The following is a 23,361-nucleotide window of genomic DNA, read 5'->3' as shown; positions in this document are numbered from 1 at the left end:
TTTTCCAGACTCAAATTTCCAAACCTCTTTAGACTTTTCAGACCATATTTAACAAATGGTTCTTGCAGCATTATTTTCAGCATTATATTTGGTATATAATAGATTCATATCTACATATTTTATTTGTTTCCCACTGTTTTTTTTTAAGTGATAACATATGCTTACAAGACGAGAAGACACCTTAAACGCTTTAAATCCTCTGACACATCAGTTTGATACGTCATTGTTTCATTTCCATTATCACTAAACAGTAAAGTCTGATTGAGATGATCATTTATTCCTTTATCTGTTGCTGGTTTGAGTGCACACACACACATTTAAAAGAGACTCGCAACTTGAAATTTGCAAAAAACCTGCAATTTTACTATTATGAAAGATAAGAGCAAACCTCCTTTTCCCCAAATGAAGACATCCCTTAATGACTACAAAAGGAGATTTTGTCATATTTTTCACAACTTTGGGGAACAATTTTTACACGCACGCACGCACGCGCACACACACACACACACACACACACACACACACACACACACACACAGAGACAAAGAAAAGAGCTCCACAATTAGTTCAGGTGTAACAGTAGGATATTTACTTCCTTTGGTGTTTGCAAAAAAAAAAAAAAAAAAAAAATGTAGTTTACAAATGCCCCTGCTAATTAATATGCTGACAGAAAACTATTAATATCTCATAAAAAATGCATTTCTAATAAATAGCAATACAGTGCAGCCATCAATTCACACTTCACTGATTTGAGGAAAATGAAAACGTCATTGAGATAAATTTGAACAGAGGCACAGAAAAAACCCTATAAAATATGATGTGACAGAGACAAATAAAGAGTTGCTTTGTTTGCAGATAAAATCTGAAATGGAAGTGAAAGCCACACCTGCTACTGTTGACTGATCTCTATGTCTTGAAATCATCTTGCTTGCCTTACATAGCACATCTCATACAAAAAAACCTTGAGGCCAGTGGAAAATAAAATAGAGGACAAAAGCACTACTGGAATATTTGCATCAAAGCTGCACAACACATTTTGCTTGGGTTAAAAACATGACAACATTTCCAAGGACTACACCACACAACGACATTCTTGGAATGTCTCAAAAAAAAAAAAAAAAAAAAAACGACTCAGCAGAATATAAATTCCAAGCACACGCACACACACAAACAAAATCCATTTCAAAGATGCTTCACTCAATCTTCACTCAAAACCTCTGCTACATCAAACTGAGTGAGGCACTTGGAAAGAGTGGTTTCAAACTAACCGGCTCTAGTGACTAAAACCAACCCTCCTACAGATCTAAAAAGCTGCGATCAGTGACTCATCCTTCCTACAACCTCATTCCCAATTTAAGCAGGAGAATTTATAAAAGCTTGCCTAAAAGTGTGATTCAAAGCATGTCTGCACAATATGTGTGTACTTAACTGATAATGTGCTTATACGGTACAATGTTACAGATTACAGTCATTGGACGCGCACAAACAGGATGACAAGAAACAGAGAGTTTGAAGACTGTGTGGAGTGAAAAAGGGATGAGCAGAATGAGCAAACAAAGTTTAAGGAATGAACGGTCTTCCCTTTTTGCCTTCTCCCTCACTCAAATCCCAGTGTTCTCACTCCCTGTGCCTTGGAAAGCAGTTTCATGGCCGAGCACTATCTGAATCTTAAAAGAGCCTCACGCACATCTACAATGTCACACTATAGGACAAGTTGAGCAGAGTTAACAAAATGCAGATACGAGTGAACTGGCAAAACATGAACATATTGAAATGAAAAAAACAAGCACACATTTTGGGGGAAGACGAAAAATCTTAATTCTCAATCTTAATTCTTAAAATCTATCTTGCAAGCTAAAATTGTCATCCCATACACACTATACTTAGTACACTTTCAGTGTTACACACTAAATTTCACTAGTACTTCACCCACAGGATTTGTGCTTGTAAACACTATTCAAAAACACCCTTTTCATATAAATATATACATTTGTTTACTTATAAAAAGCTACTTTGCGCTTCGACTTCTTCACAGCAAATATATAGACATCTTTCACTTTTTTTTGTCCTTAATTTTGTCCATCTATGAACTAAGATTTCCCTGGATCTTGGCAAAAAGATTCTAGGTAAGGCTATAGAAACCTAGCACCTAACGGTAAATGGGAGGGATTTGCGAATGCAGGGACGCCAATCAAATCCATCTCCACACTGCTCTATGGTAGGCTGGTGATGTCACGTTTGGGTGGGGGTCCATCAGGTTTACCGCTGGTCCCGTTAGCTTTGTCTTCAAACATCATAACCCTGTATAAGAGAAGAGAGGAAATTTGATATCAGTAAAATCAAGTCAAAGTAATTCCATTTCAACCATCAGATCTAAAATATTCCAGAACAGGGGTGTAGACAATGTATAAAAAAATAAATAAATAAATAAATAAATAAAAAACTCCTCTTCGCACCTAGAAGTAATCAGAACCTTTATTTAAAGTGGAAAATTAAATGTCAAAATATTAGAAACATTTATGGTAAACTATTTTAGCCATTAGCTCTTTAAGAATTTGTATGTGCAAGTTTAACCCTCTGGTCCTCTTCGGTCAAAAATGACCAAAAAATTTAGTTTTGAAATGTATGTATTTTTTGCTTCATTGGAATGGGATGACACTTGGTGACTTTTGTTACATTATCCATATGAACAAAAAAAAAAATCATGGACATAATTCGGATATGTCAAAGGGTCAAAGAAACACACTTGGCTCATTCGTGGTCAAAAATGATCAACATAGGAAACGAATGGGAAATAAGAAAAAAAAAAAGAAAAGAAAACTCAGAGAATCTTGGTGGTACAAACTACAATTCAGCTACTGTGCAGAAAAAAAGTGCACAGCAATGAAGGGGTGACACTCTAAAATGTCAAGAGTGCAAAATGGACAATTGTTATGTGTAACAAAATGTCCTCCTCTGTGTTCAGGTTTGACTATAGTAAAATTAATGCAAAAACTGACACTTCAAATCAACATTAAAAAAAAAAAAAAAAAAAAATCTAAACCTTGACAAAAAGTAGTCTTTCCAGTAGTATAAATAAATATCCAGTAGTAGTATAAATCCAAATCCACAACTTAATAATAAAAAAGTATTTATGTCTAAAAACCATAAGAGAATTTGTAAGTCACTTTATATAGAACTATAAAGGAATCTAGTGGTTACACTATGTCATTACACAAGTTTTTCTTTTTTTTACTCCCACCAGATGACACTAACCTACCTTCAAAAAATTGAAAAATAGCTAATAAAAATTGTATAAATATTGCATAATATCATAAAATCCTCTCAAAATTTTAAGTAATAACCAAAAATATTAATGAGCAAAAATGTATTACATTATTTTTCCTGAAAAAAAGGTGAAAAAAAGAGTTACATTTCAATGCTTTGGTCACTTTTGACCACAAAGGAGCCAGGTGTGACTTCTAAACAAAGAGGACCAGAATCTCGCCATCACTACAAGGGAATGTAAGTGTGATCATTTACTTCTGGTCTGTCAGAAAACCAAGGTACTCCTTAAAAACAAAATTAACTTTAAATGTTCATGTGTATTATGAATTAAATAAGCAAAATGACTCAATTAAATCAACTGTAATTTAGATCAAATGTTTTATTACTATATTATAAATATATATTATATTACAGAGGTCAACATATAATATGCACAAACACGTTAGGCACACAAGGATTCTATGTCCAACTATAGGTGTTTAAGAACACCACACAGGGAGTCAAAATGTGTCCAATCAGTGTCAACACTGGCTATAAGCAATCCCAGCTTCCCACTGAGCAAAACAAGTAGATTTGTAAAGAAAGCTAGAGATAGCATGAGAAAATAAACTGGACTAGCTTGTGGAACCACAAAGGCTGGATCACACAAAACCCTGGTGTTCTGGAGACATGAGATAAAATAAAGAACAGAGGATGACAGTGACACCGAAGAACTGCTGACTGATCTATTCAGACCATGCGACGTTCTGTTTCAGGTAAACCTTGACAAATCTCTCATAAGCCCTTAACAAGCCCAACTTAAGTCAACTAACAGCTAGTCACAAATTGCCCATTCACAATGTGTAGAATATGGGATATGAACACAACTTCAGCACGTAATTCATGCGACAGAGTTACGGGCAGAAACCATGCCACAAATTGTGCAGTTAACCGAAGAGATGTGTGCAATAACTTTTCGAAATGGTTGGTCACACATACCAACTTCCACTTGGTGCACTATAAAATAGCAGGATTCTTTTGTGTTTTCCTAAATGTACCACCTGCTAAATGTTGCCCACATTCTCCACCATATCTTAAAGGTCCCGTTTTTCGTGGTTTTTTGAAGCTTTGATTGTGTTTATAGTGTGCAATATAACATGTGTTCATGTTTCGCGTGTAAAAAAAACACAGTATTTTTCACATAATTTACTTATCTGTATACCGCTGTTTCCACTGTCATAAAAACGGGCTGATGACTTCCTTGCTCTATGAAGTCCCTCCTTCAGAAATACGTAACGAGTTCTGATTGTGCCAGCGGTTCCTGTGTTGTGATTCGACAGCTCTGAGCGCACCCAGAGCCATAGAGAGCGCTCCTTGCCCGGAAAGGTCACGCCTCTTACCATAACGTGTGCTGCACATAGTTTTACATGTGGATTATTGTGGTGTTGTGCCGAATGAACACAAAAGACAATAATTCCCGAGAGACTGAACTCTTTAATCTCCACAAGCAGCGACAGAAAATGTACAACGTTAGCACTCACTCAGAAGAGTACCTCATACGGAAAACAGCCATATACATAAACATAGTCCCCTCTTGTGGCCATTATGTGCACTGCAGTCCAACATTAACTATTGCAGTGAGGATACCACAATTATAATTTTCGGGAACCGAGTTAAACATAAATTGTAACCATTGATCTCTAAGTACAGCGTCCCTGGGAAGGCCAAACAAAGGTGATTGGACTGCGGGATGAAAATAACAGCGTTTCGACGACCTGGCGACAAACACACTCTACAAACGCAACTCTTGCTCTTCTCCGTGGGAGCGCAACAAGACCACGCCCCCTTTTTTGTGTATTCCTGTGGGCGGAGGTTAGTCAAAAAACTGTTTTAGTGACGTCATTAAAGAAGGAAGTAGAGGGATGTAGTCCAAACTGGCCGTTTGATGTAGGCGGCTTCTGTTAAATAAAATATCTCGCTTGGCATTGAACTTTGAGCTTTAAAATTTTACAGATTTTATTTATACTCTAACAACAACATTACACACTAACTAAAGTTTGAAACATGGGATCACGAAGAACGGGACCTTTAATTCGCTACCACAATCATATCTGTTCCATTTCACTCTGCTATGGGCATTTACTTGTGATTCAACATACACTATGACACTGGCTGTTCAGCCAGAATGTTCTATACTGTGACTCTCAAATCTGAGCGCTTGTGTGTTACAGACTTAAAACTCTAGTCTGTGTGTCACTTTTTGCCTTGTGAAAAACAGCTTAAGATGGTTTCGATGAATCATCAATCTTGGCACAAACTATTGTTTGTCCCAGAAAACCTAATTTTCTTTTACAAACCACAGCCATGTCTTTCACAAAAAAGGAACGGAAAACAGGAAGTTGAAGGTTTTGCTTATCGCTTCCACTGAGACTAGGGAGGTGTTCAGGGGTACCCGTGCCAAATTGGACAGCATCCACATTTGTGTCATTAACAGCCATAATTAGGGGTAGCTGTATCTCCTACCCCACCCAAAAAAAATGCGTGTGTGCACACAAATGTTACTGTATAAAAAAGAAAAAATCCTAAAGCTAAAGGATTTCCGGGATCTGATTGTGTGGCGATCATGACACAATGTTTTCATTTAAAATTTCAACCAATGGAAACTGGATCTCGGGTATGGTGGGCAGGGAATGGGACAACGTTTCGAGACCAATCAGATACTGTTTTACAGCTGGAGAGCACTTGGATTGGATTGATTGCTCAGATTGACAGGTTTTGATAAATCATAAAATTTATCATGCGCCATAAAATTTGAGCGCACAGCTGAAACAGCGCAGGAAGATTATCACTCATCAACCAGGATCTTATTACTTGTTACTTCTATGTAATTATAAATATTACACATGTTTACACATGTAACATATGTTCAGTAAAACAGATCAAGCATGAATAAATCAATAAATGTAATCACTTTTTTCTGGGGTTTTCTCAGCAGTGTTGTAACATAAGAACCTTCAAACATGATCAAATATGTTTTCTTCAAATTTTAAAGGTTAAAGGTGCCCTCGAATGAAAAATTGAATTTATCTTGGCATAGTTAAATAACAAGAGTTCAGTACATGGGAATGACATACAGTGAGTCTCAAACTCCATTGTTTCCTCCTTCTTATATAAATCTCATTTGTTTAAAAGACCTCAGAAGAACAGGCGAATCTCAACATAACACCGACTGTTACGTAACAGTCGGGGTGTACGCCCCAATATTTGCATATGCCAGCCCACGTTTCCAACATTATAAAAGGCATTAGACAAGGGCAGCCAGTATTAATGTCTGGATGTGCACAACCAAATCATCAGACTAGGTAAGCAAGCAAGAACAATAGTGAAAAATGGCAGATGGAGCAATAATAACTGACATGATCCATGATAACATGATATTTTTAGTGATATTTGTAAACTGTCTTTCTAAATGTTTTGTTAACATGTTGCTAATGTACTGTTAAATGTGGTTAAAGTTACCATCGGTTATTACTGTATTCACGGAGACAAGAGAGCCGTCGCTATTTTCATTTTTAAACACTTGCAGTCTGTATAATGCATAAACACAACTTCATTCTTTATAAATCTCTCCAACAGTGTAGCATTAGCCGTTAGCCACGGAGCACTATCAAACTCATTCAAAATCAGAAGTAAACAATATAACAGTATACAATACTCACATAATCCGACGCATGCATGACGAACACTTTGTAAAGATCCATTTTGAGGGTTATATTAGCTGCGTAAACTTTAAGGCACTGTTTAAGGCAAGCGCGAGCTCTGTGGGCGGAGAGCACGGGATTTAAAGGTGCCGCAGCATAAAATCGGCACGTTTATAATGATGCCCCAAAATAGGCAGTTAAAAAAATTAATAAAAAAAAATCTATGGGGTATTTTGAGCTGAAACTTCACAGACACATTCAGGGGACACCTTAGACTTATATTACATCTTTTAAAAACATAATCTAGGGCACCTTTAACAGTGACAGTCAACAGTCAAGAGAGCTTACATATCAGTAGATCGTGATAAAAAACTTTTCGGTACTGGCTGCAAAAGTCCTGATTAGAGCATCCCTAATTTAAAGTTTTAAAGGCTGAATGCAGCAGTGCAAACAAATTCGAAAGAATGACACCATGTAAAAGATGCCCCCCCCCCTCCCCCTTTAAACAATACAAAACAAACAAACAAAAGATACTGTCACAAAATATAAGCCTAATCATTTTGCAAATTTCAATGGCTAACCTAAGCAACAATGTGCTGCACAGTTCAGACAGCATGACATAACTTTTTATAACAAAAGATTCATTTTGTTAGACCACCAAAAAAATATATTTTCCCCCCATTTCATTTGATAATTCCAATATTGATAATTGACAGCCACAGTTTAAATTTATCAGTCACTCAAGGCCATTTATTTATATCCTTCGCTATTGATTTAGTATTGATATTGAGGTACCAGAGGCTTGTACTGTACCAAAGCCAAATTTCTGGTATTGATCCAATCCCTAGTGTCTCATGGTGATGACATCACCTGTCACAGCAGATTCCTCTCCCACTGAGAGATAATGGCACAGATATGCCGATCCTGCACAGGATGTGCTGACAAGATTAAACACACACACGTCGACATATCTAAAAATAGCTGGACTCAGTCAAAGCAGGAGATAGTCCGACAATTCAGCATAATGTTATTTGCCAAAATTAAAAACAAGATAGAGAAGAGAGAGAACATGAACAAAGAATCACAGAAACATGTTTAAACACACTTACAGTTTGAGAACAGCTGATCGCTTGCCAAGCATCATTTTCACAAAGTCCCTGTAGTTGATGGTGTCGCTGCAGCCCCCTGTCACCTCGGAGATCATTTTCTTCATCTCCAGATGAGTCTTTGGCACACCCAACTTCTCCATCATTCGCTTCATGCCCATCATGTCTGCAAAGGAAACGCAGACAGCTATCACACAAACACTTTCATCATACCAACAGAGAACTACTACATACCCACTTTTACAGCTTGACAGATAGATACATAATAAAGATGGGATGGTTGACAAGTTGTCCATCAATATAACATCATATATTTGTTGAATATCTGTCATTAACCCTTTTGAATGACTGCGCAGCCCATGTACACATGCAGATGGATGTCTTTGGCTGTGATATCAAGCTGAAAATAGTCTAACTTTAAAAAAAAAAAAAAAAAAAAAAAAAAAGTGTCCTCTAAGAAACCTGTCTGATTGGTGTGGTGAACATGATCCAAAAATCATCCTATTTATACAAGGTTTACTTATAGGATTAGTTCACTTCAGAATTAAAATTTCCTGATAATTTACTCACCCCCATGTCATCCAAGATGTTTGTCTTTCTTCAGTTGAAAAGAAATGAAGGTTTTTGAGGAAAACATTCCAGGATTTTTCTCCATACAGTGGATTTCACTGGGGTACAACGGGTTCAAGATCCAAATTGCAGTTTCAAGGGGCTCTACACGATCCCAGCCGAGGAATAAGGGTCTTTTGTAACGAAACGATTGGTCATTTAAAAAAAAAATAAAAATAAAAATGTATATACTTTTTAACCATAAATGCTCGTCTTTCACTGCTCTGAGATGCGCCACGTATTACGTCATCACGTTGGAAAGTTAGGAGGAAGTACTAATTTTGAAGTTGGAGGAGAAAATGAGAAATTTTCGCCCAACCGCAGTACTGCGGCCTACGTCACGCGTGACCTTTCTAACATGATTACATAATGCGTGGCGCATCGCAGAGCAGTGCAAGATGAGCATTTGTGGTTAAAAAGTATATCAATTTTTATTTATTTTTTAGAAAAATTACCAATCGTTTCTCTAGACAAGACCCTTATTCCTCGGTTGGGATCGTGTAGAGCCCTTTGAAGCTGCATTGAAACTGCAATTTGGACCTGTATTGGACCTAAAAAAAAAAAGTCCAATATATGAAGAAAAATCCTGGAATGTTTTCCTCAAAAACCTTAATTTCTTTCCGACTGAAGACAGACAGATATAAACATCTTGGATGAAATGAGGGTGAGTAAATTATCAGGAAATTTCAATTCTGAAATGAACTAATCCTTTAAAACAGACTAGTTATGTAGTTTCGCACAACTCTAACACTCATGCATTTAAACTTTAGCAATGAACATGTGATAGCATCCTGAAGACAACAACACATATGTGTGATCTGTGCTGGGTGTGTAAACAGCCACAGGGCTGATAATACAAGACCAAACATGCTGCTGTAGTAAGTTGAGCTACACAGAGCTGTCACTGTTCATCTGCCCACATAATTTGCATTAGTGGAAAGATTTCAAAAACTTATTTTATCCTCATTGTGCATTCAATTTTTGTGTCCGACATTATACAGTACGCCTCTCACTCATATAAACATACTTGCTATCACAAACCACACATTTGTGCAAGTATACCGTGAATCATCCACTGAAGTGCCCTCATCTCCGTGGCACAAACTGTTTAGATTTACAATCAGTAATGAGGGCCTATGCCACTTTCCTCCAACATCTGATGTGGGCAAGCCTGTCATTTGCAAACAAAAAGTGAAAAAGTAGAAAATAGGACAGGACTTCAATTTGTTTGAAGATTTTATTGCATTGTCCAAAGTGAGCTTGAGCTATGTTATTATTTATCATATATTAATATATGTTACTAAATATTGTATTAGTAATATTGTTAATGTTATTTATCCCCACCTACATTGTGGTTACACCAGCTACAAAGTTGTATTAGATGTTTTAGTTGTTTACATTTAGATTAAATATTCAAAATAACATTCACTCATGAATCATGCTCAATAAGACACACTTTACGCAAATACATAAATGCAAGCACTTAATGTGTTGCATTAATGTGTTGCCAGTGTGTTGATTCTCTTGCTCAGTCTTTTTTTCATGTTGTTTTGACAGTGAAACTGAAACATGTTCTACAATGCAAATTTTATTTTTCCCCACAGCAACTTTACTCTTTTAGAGCGGTGGCTCTCTAGGATGATTTAAAGTAAGCATTCAGCTCTTAAAACTTTTGGAATCATGAAGTTTAATGTAAAGAAACGGGAGTGTCCATATTCAAATAAAGTGTGAACTGCCAGTCAAAAATTAAAATGAATGTTTTCATATGGTGTTCCTGAATATTATTACAGTGACCTTTAAGTTGGTTACAGGTGAGTTCTCATGTTTCCCATCTGTCAAGCATGGTATCATGTGCAGTGGGCATGACAAAAGAGGCCTTCCTCACTAACACTCACAGTCTTAACTACACATGCACACAGACACACACACACTTACCGATCTCCCCCTGATCGTTCAGGTCAAATTCTGCATATTTATCTGTGGATTGAAAAAAGCAAAAAAAAAAAAAAAGCGACATTTTTAATAGGTCAGCAAGAACAATGCAAACGTACAAAGCATAAACACACACACAACCGCCAGCAGCATCTGACAGTGGCAGCATCTAGAGGTCAAGCATGTGACAGCTGCGGTTAAGAGGGAAACAGCAGAGAGGAAGTTTGGAAAGCCCTGCATTTCTCTGCGTTTTTAATCGTAATGAGGCCTATTTCACAAAGGATGGCTAGCTATATCTGTAAATGAGGACAGCTAGTACCAGATTTGAATCCTTGTCCTATTTGATTTTGCTAGATTATTCTAGTTCCAGAGTATTTCCTCTCTCTCCCCTCCATCTTATACATTCTGTGTTGTTTCAATCTCACAATGAGGCTTCTGTTGGAGTGGACGCATTGAAAGTGTAACGGAGTCACCGTGAGAGGAGGCTGATGGGAAGGAGAGGGTTACAATGGCCCCCTATGAACACAAACGCAGCCTGTTCAGCCCCGAGCTGAATGAGTGCGTGTGAAACAGAGCTGGCAAGAGAGGTCGTTTATCGAAATGCACTGACGCTGCCTAAATGTAACTCACAATTTTCACTCACTGAATCACTATCTCTCTAAGTGGTTCTTTTTTTTTTGGATAGTGTCCCCTCTTATTCTCAACTGTATTCTTTTCACCAAACTCTCTCATTTCATCTCTGGTTATAGGGCAGCAGCATACACACACTGACATTAGTGGGTCAAACACTGCGGCAAGTGCTCTGACTGCGTGCTTGTGTGTGTGAGAGTGTGCACCTTCATTTCAACAGTGTCAAGAGCAATCTCAAGGGTTGAGCACTACTCCTGTCCATTGTGCCTGACTTCTGTCCTTTCCTCTGTTTTTTTTAACTCTGTTTAACAAGAAATCATTGTAACATGCAGAGCCACTTAACCCCTTTAACCTGATCACTCCCTCTTGATAATGACCTACAAACCCAAATGTACACACTGTGGACGGCTGGTAGTAAATAATTTAGAGTCCCTTGGGTCTAAAGTCAACATGAAACATGCCTCGGAACCCATTTTATTCTGCAATCTGACGTATTTCTGACTAAAACAGGAATGAGAGAGAGAGGGCGGAAAAAAGTAGAGCAGGACTTTAAAAGTGGGCATTACGTAGCAAAATGGAGACAGGTGGTTAGAGGGGAGGGGTTGAAAAGTAAGAGGATTTCATGATGTCAGCCTGAATTTAAGCATCACAGCATTATAATGTACAGTACGAAAATGGATATTCATTTAAGCATTAGTGTTTTCTTCAAGTGAGAATTAGATGACGGCAAAAGCATCTAAATGGTAAAAATAGGAGAAATTAAATAGAGTTTAGAGATTTGTTTTCGGTACCAAGTCAATACTGAAATTTTAAAATGTGACTCCAGCATTTCTGCAGTTCCGGTAGTACAGAGTACCAGGTATATTTGGTACCTGCTAGGCTTGCTGCAATAGTCGGTGTTGACGGTGTTCAGCCGCAACACCAGTTACGTCACTTGCCCACCACTACACCACCCCCACCATCATTTTGATTTTTTTATAGTAATACAAATCATTTAGTTCAGTTAGAAATAAGACACTGCAATTAAAATCTTAACACATCTGCTCAATGCAGCGCGAGTCAAACGCGAGTCGCAGAACAGAACAGCTGCAGGAGTCAGATTTCATTCATTACGAGTGTGAGGAGCTGACTGACAAGATGATGGCGGAAGATTTTTGCAATATTTTGTATTTAAACCCAGCGCTAATAGGGAACCTGCAAAGGATTAGCTGTTTTTCTAGTTGTTGTGTTTTTAATTAAGAATAATAACCCACCATGCAAGCAATGCCGCCACCGAATTGGCTTTAATTTGAAAGTGAAGGTAAAATGCGCACAGCCATACGAGCATTCATTTGGTGCGTGTCTACTGGCTCGGACCATTTTCATTCCTATGGAAGCTCAACTTCCATAGAAATTAATTGAACACTTGCTCTGCACTGTTATGAATGCCCGTGCGGCCGTGTGTGTTTTACTTTCGCTTTCAAATGAGTGATTTAAAAGCAAGGTGCAAAAGAGTACCCCCTGAGAGCTGGCTGCTTTCAAACGCTCCTGTGTGTATCTGTGCAAGTGATCTGTGAAATGCGTCAAAGGTTTCGATTTTTTTTAAGCGTTGATCATTGTAGCCAATCACAGACATATCTGTTGAGTGTGTGAATGCAATAGCCAATCAGAGGTGTTTAAGAATCTGCTCAACACTGCTCAAAACAACAGAGTAGTGCTGGGCGGTATACCGGTTCATACCGAATACCGGGATTTATTTTTGTTATGATATGAATTTTGATGATACCGCAATACCGGTATGTGCCGCTTAACCAACGTTCAGAACGCGGCGCATCGTCACTGTTTGAGAGCGTCCCGTTTCACTGTTGCACTGTAGTGAGAGCACAGCTGAGATCGCATCACAGCCTATGGTAAGTCCGAAAATCACCCCCTAAAGCCTCATTCACTATTCCCTACGTTATCCACTTGTATTGTTCACTTGAAAGAGTTCATGAAAACAAGTGAGTGAATTCGGACAGCGGTTGTGTGTGCATCGGCTGTACACTCGTTATTGAGGTGCAACTTGAGATTGAATGAGTGCACTCAATAACGTCCACTATGGTTTCGGACACCACTACAAATGGCTGTCGCCTCAAATAATGCCCTATTTGAGGTTATAGGGGGCGATTTCGGATTCAGCCCTTGATTACAGCGGAGAATTCAAACTACACGCGGCGTGCGAGATAGAGCGGTTTCTGCGCGGAGCGCCGAGATTAACAACTTTCTCCACATGGATCATATTATATAGACCGGAGCGAGCGTGTTTAATTTTTTTTATGGACCTATACTGTAGTGCTCTAAACATGAACCAGCAGCGTGTATGCGCACACATTTCATCACGTCTTCTTCAAATGAAATGTAATGTTATGCAAAGGACACAGAACTGTATGTTTGATCACGACCGCGATGACACGATGGGTTATTCTGCTACACAGAAGACGATGTAAGTTAATAAATAGACTGGGCCAAAATTTTACTGCTTTATTCTTTCTGTGTTAAACTTGCGTGTGTCATTTGTTCAGAGACTGTAGCGCTCTTAAATGTACTGAAAATATCCTTAGACAGTTTAAATGTTCTTCCGAGTTTCTCCCTCGTTTTGGCAGTTTGTTATTATATAGGGTTAGATTTTTAAAATGCTTAAGATGCCCTCAACTCTTTTTTTTTTCTCTATCTCCATGGTCATATTTTAATATTCATGTGTCTGTAATAAGTGTGTTGCAGGTCTGTGTTTTATTGGTTGTTGTCTCCCCACAGCATCAATTTGTGGGGCTTTGTAAACCTGTATTAACTCTAGTGTGGAATTTTTCTACAATATTCACTCATCATGACAGTAAAACTGGGCATTCTAGTCAATCTACTGCAGTATTTCCTCTCTCAATCAGTAGAAAATGTGGTTAACGCCCGGATATGCATAGGGGAAAAAATACCGTTGTATACCGTGAAACCGATATAATTTTGAAACATACCGTGATATAAATTTTTGGTCATACCGCCCAGCACTACAACAGAGTTTTTGTTTACCACTCCCTTTAGAGTTATGCATGCTTATATGTATATATACAAACACATTTTTTCCAAGCACCCCTTCCTTTTTTTTTTTAGAATCAAGTTATTATTAATGATTAAAAAGAAAAACATTTTTTACTTAGAACAACACTACTTGGAACTTGTGTCAAAAAAATAAATAGGGTCAGTATTTACTTCAAACCTCATAGGTCATCTTTTGAGAAGGGTTAACATTAGAAAGAGCAGGAAAATGACTTCAGGATTCAGGTGGCTGAAGTGTGCATGAGGGTTTTCACAGAGAAAAGCGAAACCACATTTAAGCTTTGACCAAAAGGCTCAGAGGACTGTTCGTTTACATTCCAGTTGTCCTTTCCCACACACACACACACACACACACACACACACACACACACACACACACACACACACAAACCGTTATTCTCCCCTCCCACAAGAAGCACATGTCCAAAACCCTTAGCACTAAAACAACAACAAGGGGGCAAGACCAGCACATTCCTGCTAGACCATATGGAGAAAGCAAGTCAATCACACATGCGCAAACACCCACACAAGCTCTCTTAGCATTCACGCCACAAACACACAGACCTAAACATGTGCATATAAACGCTAGAGAGAATGTGTGTTTAAAATATTTCAACTATCCTTTAGTTTGGAACTCTTACTTTTAAACGAATCCAACTTCTCTTGTAAATCCTCCTCATCCCGGTACTTCTGATCTTCCATAAACTCCTGCAAATAGAGAGAATGAAAGAAAGGGCATGATCTCTAACTGGAACAGACCGGGTGGATAAATGATTATAAATGATTATGGTTCTTCCTCATGGCAGAAGCCCAGAGAATGAGCAGAGTGCCGATTCTCCACCATGTAGTTTTATTTTCTAGGACAGTGCTTTTAAAACTTTTTGATGGACACCCAAATATAATCACCTAAATAAAACATAAAGACAGCTATATATTGTCATGTATAAGACCCATACGAGTCTGCGGCTACATTTAAAACAATTGATCATTTCATTATGGGCTTTTGCACCAGAGAACCTTCTTCATAGTTCCTATAACTAATGGTGCTGCTTTTTGGCATGTTTGTACTGCAGGAACTGGGAATGATTTTAGTTCTAGGAATGTCTTTTGAAGGGAACATAATTAGTTCTACTTCAGAGTAGGGTCTAACCTCAAGGGTCAGCACAATAGGAACTACCAGTGAGGTACGAGTGCACTGATTGGCTTAATGCATGCAAAACACTGGCACCCGCCATTTTTAAAAAGCTGTGCAGTTTATAGCCTATATATATGCTCCATAAATGTGGTGATGGATGATTATGTTAACATAATTATGCATTTCTGCTCAGCTAGCGTCACTGGGCATCAACTACATGGCAAACACCATAAAACTTAAACCGTATACTTTCTTTGTTTAACAGTTGTATCCAATAACGTATAAGATAGGGCTATTAAACAGAATGTAAACTATTGAAGATGGAGAATGTGAGCGCTGTGTGCTTAGGCTCTTGCTAAGCTGTTCTCATTGCCGTCAAAATTTAAGTCCTGCACAACAACCAGAGCAGCAGGACATAGGCAACAGCTTGCGTCCCTTCAAACTGGTGGTGCAAATGCAACCAGGAAAATTTAGTCCTTGGGGGACTGCCCTAGTTCCTATAACTTAGTTCCTATATCCACCCAGTGCACAAGCTCCTATAAGTGAATTACAAAAGGTCCCAATACATTTCAGCCAATGAACCTGTATGACCTTTTCAGTCATTATAACTATCTAAACACTTTTTAAATACCACAACAGAACAAGCTGGTTAAATATTTTAGAGCCATTACCCATAGAAATTTGTTCAGATTTTATTAACATTTTCAGACAATTCTCTGATATGCCTAGGCTTTGTGGGATGCCTTTCCGTTTGTCAATTTTTGCGCCCCACAACTAAATCAAAGAATGAACTGGTGCAATATCATTTCAAACATAATCAGGCCAAAACAAAGTTCATTTTGGGAGTTCAAAACAGCTTTCCAAAACCATCATTCCAGAAAAGCTCACTCCGGCTTTTTCTTTCCCTTTTAAACACCTTCAAACTACCACTGTAAAGTGGCAATTACGTAATGGGCAGGCGTGTTCTGAGGCTCCACCTTCTTTGACGTGGAAATCTTTTCAGTTTGTCGAGATCAGACATGAACACACTGGAGAGCTGCTTTATAGTAGAAATTGATGTAATTCTTATTGAAAGTGACACTGACACTTTTTTTTTCATGTTTAATACTGAAAAGCTGCTTACTTTAAAGCAATCAGTTGTATAATTTGCTATACAAGTAAATGTGATATGTTTTGAAAGGAGGGGCGAATTGCAGAGCTAGTGCAAACATGTCCACATTGCTATGAACAGCCGCTTTCTTAACTGCTCTTTTCTCACCACTGTCATTTTAGTTGTGTTTTTATTCTGTTATTGAGAGGAGAGTATGCAATGTTCGCTAACAGTATGTCGCTGCTCTGGTATTTTGAACTTACTCACTGCCATGAGAATAAATCGGGGCTTTAACTGTATAACAGACTGGCCAAAATCGTAAGAGAATCAGTGTCAGTCAGAAGATAAGCATGCTCCATGAACGCAGGCAACTAGTTAATGTAAACAGCAATAACAAAACAAAAAGGGCTTCCAAAGTCCTCCTGTTTTCGGGAACACTGAACAGTGCAGAACAACACAACACTTGCTGTTTAATTCTAACATCTTTGTTAATGATCTATGACATGACAAGACTCTGACTGAGGCCCATAAATCATAGATCCACATGTGTGATATGAGACTTCCCTATCAGTGAATGTGTATGTGTATTGGGGCAATTACACAAAGTGCGAGTGGGTGCTTTGTGAGTGGATTTTAATTATGGTTGGCGTGAGATGCTGCTGACTAAGTGAAAGAATGTGCTGTAAAAGCAAACAGCATGTGTGTGTGGATCTATATGTGCCCGAGGAGCATCAAGAAACCTTGAACATTTAATTATGACTCATCGGTATGATGAAAACTATGCTGTGAGACCTCTGAGTCACGCTGAGAGATGAAAGAGCTTGAGTGCCGCCTTCTACCTCAGTCACGACTACACATCAATATTCCTTCACAACAAAACTCGAAACTGAGTTCGTTTCATTTGATACACACACTGTTTGCTTTTCACTGGTCTGCAGCATCTCACAGTCAGAGTTCTTATCAGATTAAGCATCAACACATCTATGGCTGTCACGGTAACAGACTTTCCCCTTGTTGTAATTTTGAGTGGCTCAATATTGCAATATTATTGCCAATTTTTCCCCGTATATAAATAAGTGTTACGATGTGGTCAGCAAGCACAAAAACGAAGGAGATACAAAAACAAAACAGACTTTAATAACCATCCAAACAATCTAAATGAACACGCAAGAGAATAACACAAAACACACAACGCATAAACGAGAACTGACCAAGAACAACTGAAACACAGGGCTATAAATAAAGGGGTAGAGCAAAAGGAAACTAAACTAGACACAGGTGAAACTAATATGCAACTAGAAACAAATGAGGACATAATCAGTAACCAATGGAACTGAAACTAAACAGAGCAGGGAAACAGGAACTTAAGGAAACAGAACAAAATGTCAAAGTAAGGGTCACAACATAAACCTGACAATACACTCATCATTGGGTCTATTGTCATTTGTATACCAGTTAGTCCTGATCCTCGAATCTGACTGGATGAGAGGCTAAGACTGCTGATATTTTACCAGTATCATCACTGAGATTTGTCTCTGCGCATTTTCGACAGGCTGTCAGTCAGTGCGGGATACACTGCTAAGCCAGTAGGTGGCTGCCAGGGACTGTCTTTGAGTGAGTCATTAAACCATTTATTCAACTAATACGTTCAAAAACGCATTTCATTCATAAATGAAACAAGATGTTGGAATTATTTTAAATTTGAGTGCCACTTTACAAGGCTCAATTGATGATCATACTGGGATAATACTGAAGCTGATGCTTCACTTCATAGAGACCAATGGCATTGATTCAAGCATTGACCAGCGCTGATGCCATTAATGGGAAACAACCTTAAACATTGAAAAGATGCTGCGACAAAGATATCGCTTTCCTCTTTGGACATGGTGAACAATTTTTTTCATGAATATATGACTTGACCTGAAGAAGGACAGACACGAGCACAGTCGATCTCTCTCCATCTTTAGGATTAATTCACCCAAAAATGAAAATTATATAATTAAATACTCACCCACATGTTCTTCCACACAGGCAAGACCTTTGTTGATCTTCGAAACACAAATTAAGATATTTTTGATCAAATCCGATGGCTTAGTGAGGCCTGCATCGCCAGAAATAACACTCCCCTTTTCAATGCCCAGAAAGCTACTAAAAACATATTTAAAACAGTTCATGTGACAATATTTGTTCAACCTTAATATTATAAAGTAACAAGAATACTTTTTGTGCACCAAAAATAACAAAATAGCAACTTTATTCCACTATATCTAGTAAAGGGCGATTTCAAAACACTGCTTCATGATGCTTCGAAGCTTTACAAATCTTTTGTTTTAAATCAGTGGTTCGGGGTGTGTATCAAACTACCAAAGTCACTTGAAAACTATTGAAGTTTCAAAACACTTATGACACAACGAAGCCTCGTTTAAGAAATCATGTGATTTTGGTGCTCTGAACCACTGATTCTAAACAAATGATTCATAAAGATTCATGAAGCAGTGTTTTCGCCCTTCACTAGATATTGTGGAATAAAGTTGCTATTTTGTTATTTTTGGCGCACAAAAAGTATTCTCGTCACTTTATAATATTAAGGTTGAAACAATGTAGTCACATGAACTGATTTAAATGTTTTTAGTAGCTTTCTGGGCATTAAAAAAGGGAGTGTTATTGCTGGCGATGCAGGCCTTACTGAGCCATCGGATTTGATCAAAAATATCTTAATTTGTGTTCCGAAGGTCTTGCCAGTGTGGAAGGACATGAGGGTGAGTATTTAATTATATAATTTCATAGTAATAAATCACATCATTTTCATTTTTGGGTGAACTAACCCTTTAAGTAAAAAAAAGAGCCAGTATGCAGACAAAAATTACTCTTGTTATCATTATTAACTTCTTTAACATTTAATACAACTGCATGAAGTATAAAACAAGAAGGGCAGAGCCTCACAAAAAAAGAAAAAAAAAAAAACAGTTGTGGTTGCTTGCCATCCTCTGTCTGCGGTTGGCTTGTCAGTATCGCAGTATTACAATATTGTGGTTATTGCGACAGCCCTAAACACCACTGACTGAGGCAAACAAAACATGCAAAAATGACACATCAGATACATTTTCCAATGTAATGCCACACTTTTTTATTGCGGTAATAATACCACACATAAGTATTCTTTCTGTCAAGAACACATAAAAAATTTGCCTATATTTTACAGAAAGAAATGGAAACTTATTTTAGTATCGCTAAAACTTTCTGCATTATTTTCATAACAATTCAGCACATTTCCCTTCATTTATTATTACCATTAGGCAAGCAACCGGATAATTGTCATTACTGTATAAAGAAAAAACAAACATGCTATTTAATATTAAGCACATAATATGCCATACCATAATTTATTAATTTAATTTAAAAAAAGATTGTCCTGACAGGATGATTTTCATTTTTATAATAAAATAATGTGATTAACACATTTTAGTAATAAGAATAATATTTAGGATAACTGGGTGGGAAATGTGTTTAAAGTCACAATGTAACAGAAGTACTGAAAGATCTTTTCTCCTGTATTTAACGCACAATACAGGACAAAAAAAAAAAAAAAAAAAGTAATAATAATGTAGAGAGGGTACTTGGTTTCATCGGTTGTTGATTGGATGGAGGCAGATCTGAATGTGGGCTTGAGGGTGATTGTAAGAAAAGGGAGGGGTTTAAGCAGACCAAATGATTGTAGAAGTCTGGCATACATCACAGAGAAGCCTGCTGTTTCACCAGAAGATGGAGTTATGACATTTTGATAAAGAATTACTGCAATAAAAAATATAAAAGAAACATATTCTTTGATGAATCATTAACGGGTATTAAAACGGTATTTAAAAAATTCATAGTGAATTTCCATTTAATGCTGACACATGCTGTCATGAAAACGATGTAACAATTAAAAAACAAATATAATGGTGCTAAATTGACTTCAATTGCATTAGGACTATAATTTAACATCTTATGTGAAACGTAACATGCTCTTGACCCATTTCCAGAGATTCACCTCTGCACTATGTGCAGGTAAGTGCTCCAGATGTCAGTACTAGTAGGCCAGAACATGACCTGATTTTCTCATCATTTCTAAATGTCCATGTGACCAAACCAAGCTGTCACTTCCACCAGCAGCCGCAGTCCACATGAGAGAGAGAGAGAACAGCCACTGAGACTGCAGCTCAAATGCCACTGCTGCCCACTCCTCCATCTCTCTCCCACATAATGGGTCCATTCATGCTGGATCACAGACACCTGTTTCCCGTCTGAGAGCACAGAGACAGCCGGCTGCGGGGGGACACACTGCCTCTTATCACTTCAAAGAGGGCTGATTTTAAATATTAGCTTTAAAATAACACGAGTCAAGAAAATAAGCCTCTTGGGATTTTCGTAAAGGTCTGGGATTGTTTGAAACGCCCAAGACCAGGTCACCTCTATTGCTTAAAGGTCAAGTCATTTTTTTCAATGTTAAAGTTGGTATAAAATGGAAGTTGCAATAGTCTTTTCTTCTCTATTGTGACATATATATTCAAGTGAAAGTGGGACTTGATTTGTCTATTAGGGATTAATTGATTGATTGGTTGGGGTTTCTTACTGCTCCGATCTGATGTGAGTGACAGGTTGTCCCGCCTTCGGGCTGGTAAACATGTCATCAGAGAAGAGATGTTGTTGCAAGAGGAAGGGAAGTTATTTTGATTAAAGATTACGGGGGCACACAAATAATGATGTGCATGGATAAATCATTTCTAATAGATAATGCGCATTCATGAGTTCATCGCATTCAAAAATATGAATTGTCAATTTTGTTTTCATGGTGACATTAAAGGGTTTGTTCACCCAAAAATGAAAATTCTGTCATTTATTACTTACCCTCATGCCGTTCCACACCCGTAAGACCTTCGTTCATCTTCGAAACACAAATTAAAATATTTTAGTTGAAATCCGATGGCTCAGTGAGGCCCTCCATAGGGAGCAATGACATTTCCTCTCTCAAGATCCATAAAGGTACTAAAAACATATTTAAATCAGTTCATGTGAGTATAGTGGTTCAATATTAATATTATAAAGCAAAGAAAATGTTTTTGGTGCGCCAAAAAAACAAAATAACGACTTATTTAGTGATGGCCGATTTCAAAACACTGCTTCATGAAGCATCGGATCATAAATGAATTAGTGTGTTGAATCAGCTGTTCGGAGCGCCAAAGTCACGTGATTTCAGCCGTTGGCAGTTTGACATGCGATCTGAATCACGATTCGATACACTGATTCATTTATGATCCGATGCTTCATGAAGCAGTGTTTTGAAATCGTTATTTTGTTTTTATGGCGCTCCAAAAATATTCTCGTCGCTTTATAATATTAATATTGAACCACTGTACTCACATGAACCGATTTAAATATGTTTTTAGTACATTAATGGATCTTGAGAGAGGAAATGTCATTGCTCCCAATGAAGGCCTCACTGAGCCACCGGATTTCAACTAAAATATCTTAATTTGTGTTCCGAAGATTAACAAAGGACTTACGGGTGTGGAACGGCATGAGGGTGAGTAATAAATGGGTGAACTAAAATAAATAAATAATGGGTGAACTAACCCTTTAAGATACTTTTAATATACTTATAGTACCTATTTGTTTGTTGATTCCCCAAAAACCTGTAAACATGCAATGTTGGTTGTTTGAACATCCTGACCCCGCCCAACACTGGCTCAACCAATGGCGTGAGTTTTGAACTAATGCTGCCTTCATGTGCTATCCGAAATTTGATAATTCCCACTTCTGAAGTCGTGATTACGAGTTCATCGCATTCAAGTTTCAAAATGCGTTGCAGTTTGGAAAACTTGTATTTACAATAATTCCTAAAGCACGTGAAGGCAGCATAAGTTATCTGTTTGTCCTACCAATGGCTGACGGCCAAACTATTGGGTGAAACCTTGAGCATTTAACGCAGCTGTGGGTGACTCATGCGCGGGTTGAACAGGGCAAATCCTAATTAGCTGCCTACCAACACAGCGATTTTTAAAAAAATTTTTTTTTATCATTTTCAGTGTCTCATTCACAGTATCATTTAAAATCCAGTCTCCGTAGGCAGCTCAGTAGGTTTTGAGACACAGCCTTGCTCTGGATTGTGAAATGATTTGCGGCTTAATGTGGTCGAGCTGTCTAACTAAATTAGGTCATGCTGCTGTAAAATCGAGCTTAACAATTCCGCTGCTGTCCAAAATAACATTTAACATCAAAGAGACCAAGATGAAGAAGGGAAGTAAAATAAAAAACCCACTAATATTTACAGACAAAGCGGTTGGGAACACAAGAGTGAATGGAGGCGGTTCAATAATCTCGCTTCCCGATTGAAACAAAAAATAATCCATCAACGTTAGCTTATTTACCTTATTTACTTCTTCCAGCTTCTCCCTCTGCTGAGCTTTGAGCAACCCGAAGGCTTTCCCGCCTGAAAAATGAGACATAGCGACCGTTATACACACGCCTGGATGTTTTATCCAGGTTGTCTGGTGCACTTGCAGGCATGAGATAAGGACAATCGGCCGCTAGCGACGCACACACACGCGCAAAGAACAAAAACAGGCTTCGTCCGTGTAACGGTGAATAAAGCATCAGTTTACTAAATACAGATTGGCGACAACGATATACCTTGTAAATCCATGTTGGAAGGCATGCTGGTATGGTCGAGAGGTGGTAATGAAGGTAGAGAGAGGAGAGACACTGGTGATAGATGAGCGCTCGTGTCGGTTATGCGGGAGAGAGGGAATCTCACGCTGGTTAGAGCGCAGGTCTCCCTGTGATGCGCTCATTGCCCGCCAGGAATGC

General features: G+C 38.0%; 1 protein-coding gene across 2 annotated transcripts; it reads right to left on the bottom strand.

Moving 5' to 3' along the window:
• Nucleotides 1-608: 608 nt before the first annotated feature.
• On the bottom strand, nt 609-23,349 carry aif1l (allograft inflammatory factor 1-like). Of its 2 annotated transcripts, XM_048188520.1 has the most exons (6): nt 23,185-23,345; nt 22,923-22,984; nt 14,932-14,998; nt 10,598-10,639; nt 8,057-8,219; nt 609-2,301 (listed from the first exon to the last, which is right to left on the bottom strand). In XM_048188520.1, exons 1-6 carry the CDS (start codon nt 23,207-23,209, stop codon nt 2,214-2,216), a joined length of 447 nt encoding a protein of 148 aa, XP_048044477.1. In that variant the 5' UTR covers nt 23,210-23,345; the 3' UTR covers nt 609-2,213. The 2 variants fall into 2 exon arrangements, with proteins under 2 accessions (XP_048044477.1, XP_048044478.1); XM_048188521.1 differs by lacking the exon at nt 10,598-10,639 and having other exon boundaries at nt 23,185-23,349.
• Nucleotides 23,350-23,361: the final 12 nt, after the last annotated feature.

Source organism: Megalobrama amblycephala, linkage group LG4, assembly GCF_018812025.1.
Source record: "Megalobrama amblycephala isolate DHTTF-2021 linkage group LG4, ASM1881202v1, whole genome shotgun sequence".
NCBI lineage: Eukaryota > Metazoa > Chordata > Actinopteri > Cypriniformes > Xenocyprididae > Megalobrama > Megalobrama amblycephala.
Note: the sequence above shows the minus strand (reverse complement) of the source record. Positions and strands in the feature narration are given on the sequence as shown.

What these genes read in the sequence shown, in the direction of transcription:
- aif1l (XM_048188520.1), bottom strand. Translation starts at nt 23,209, where the DNA reads ATGCCTTCCAACATGGATTTACAAG. An exon ending in TTCCAACATGGATTTACAAG is followed by an intron (nt 22,985 to 23,184) that starts GTATATCGTTGT and finishes CTCATTTTTCAG; the next exon opens with GCGGGAAAGCCTTCGGGTTG. An exon ending in GAAGTTGGATTCGTTTAAAA is followed by an intron (nt 10,640 to 14,931) that starts GTAAGAGTTCCA and finishes TTCAATCCACAG; the next exon opens with ATAAATATGCAGAATTTGAC.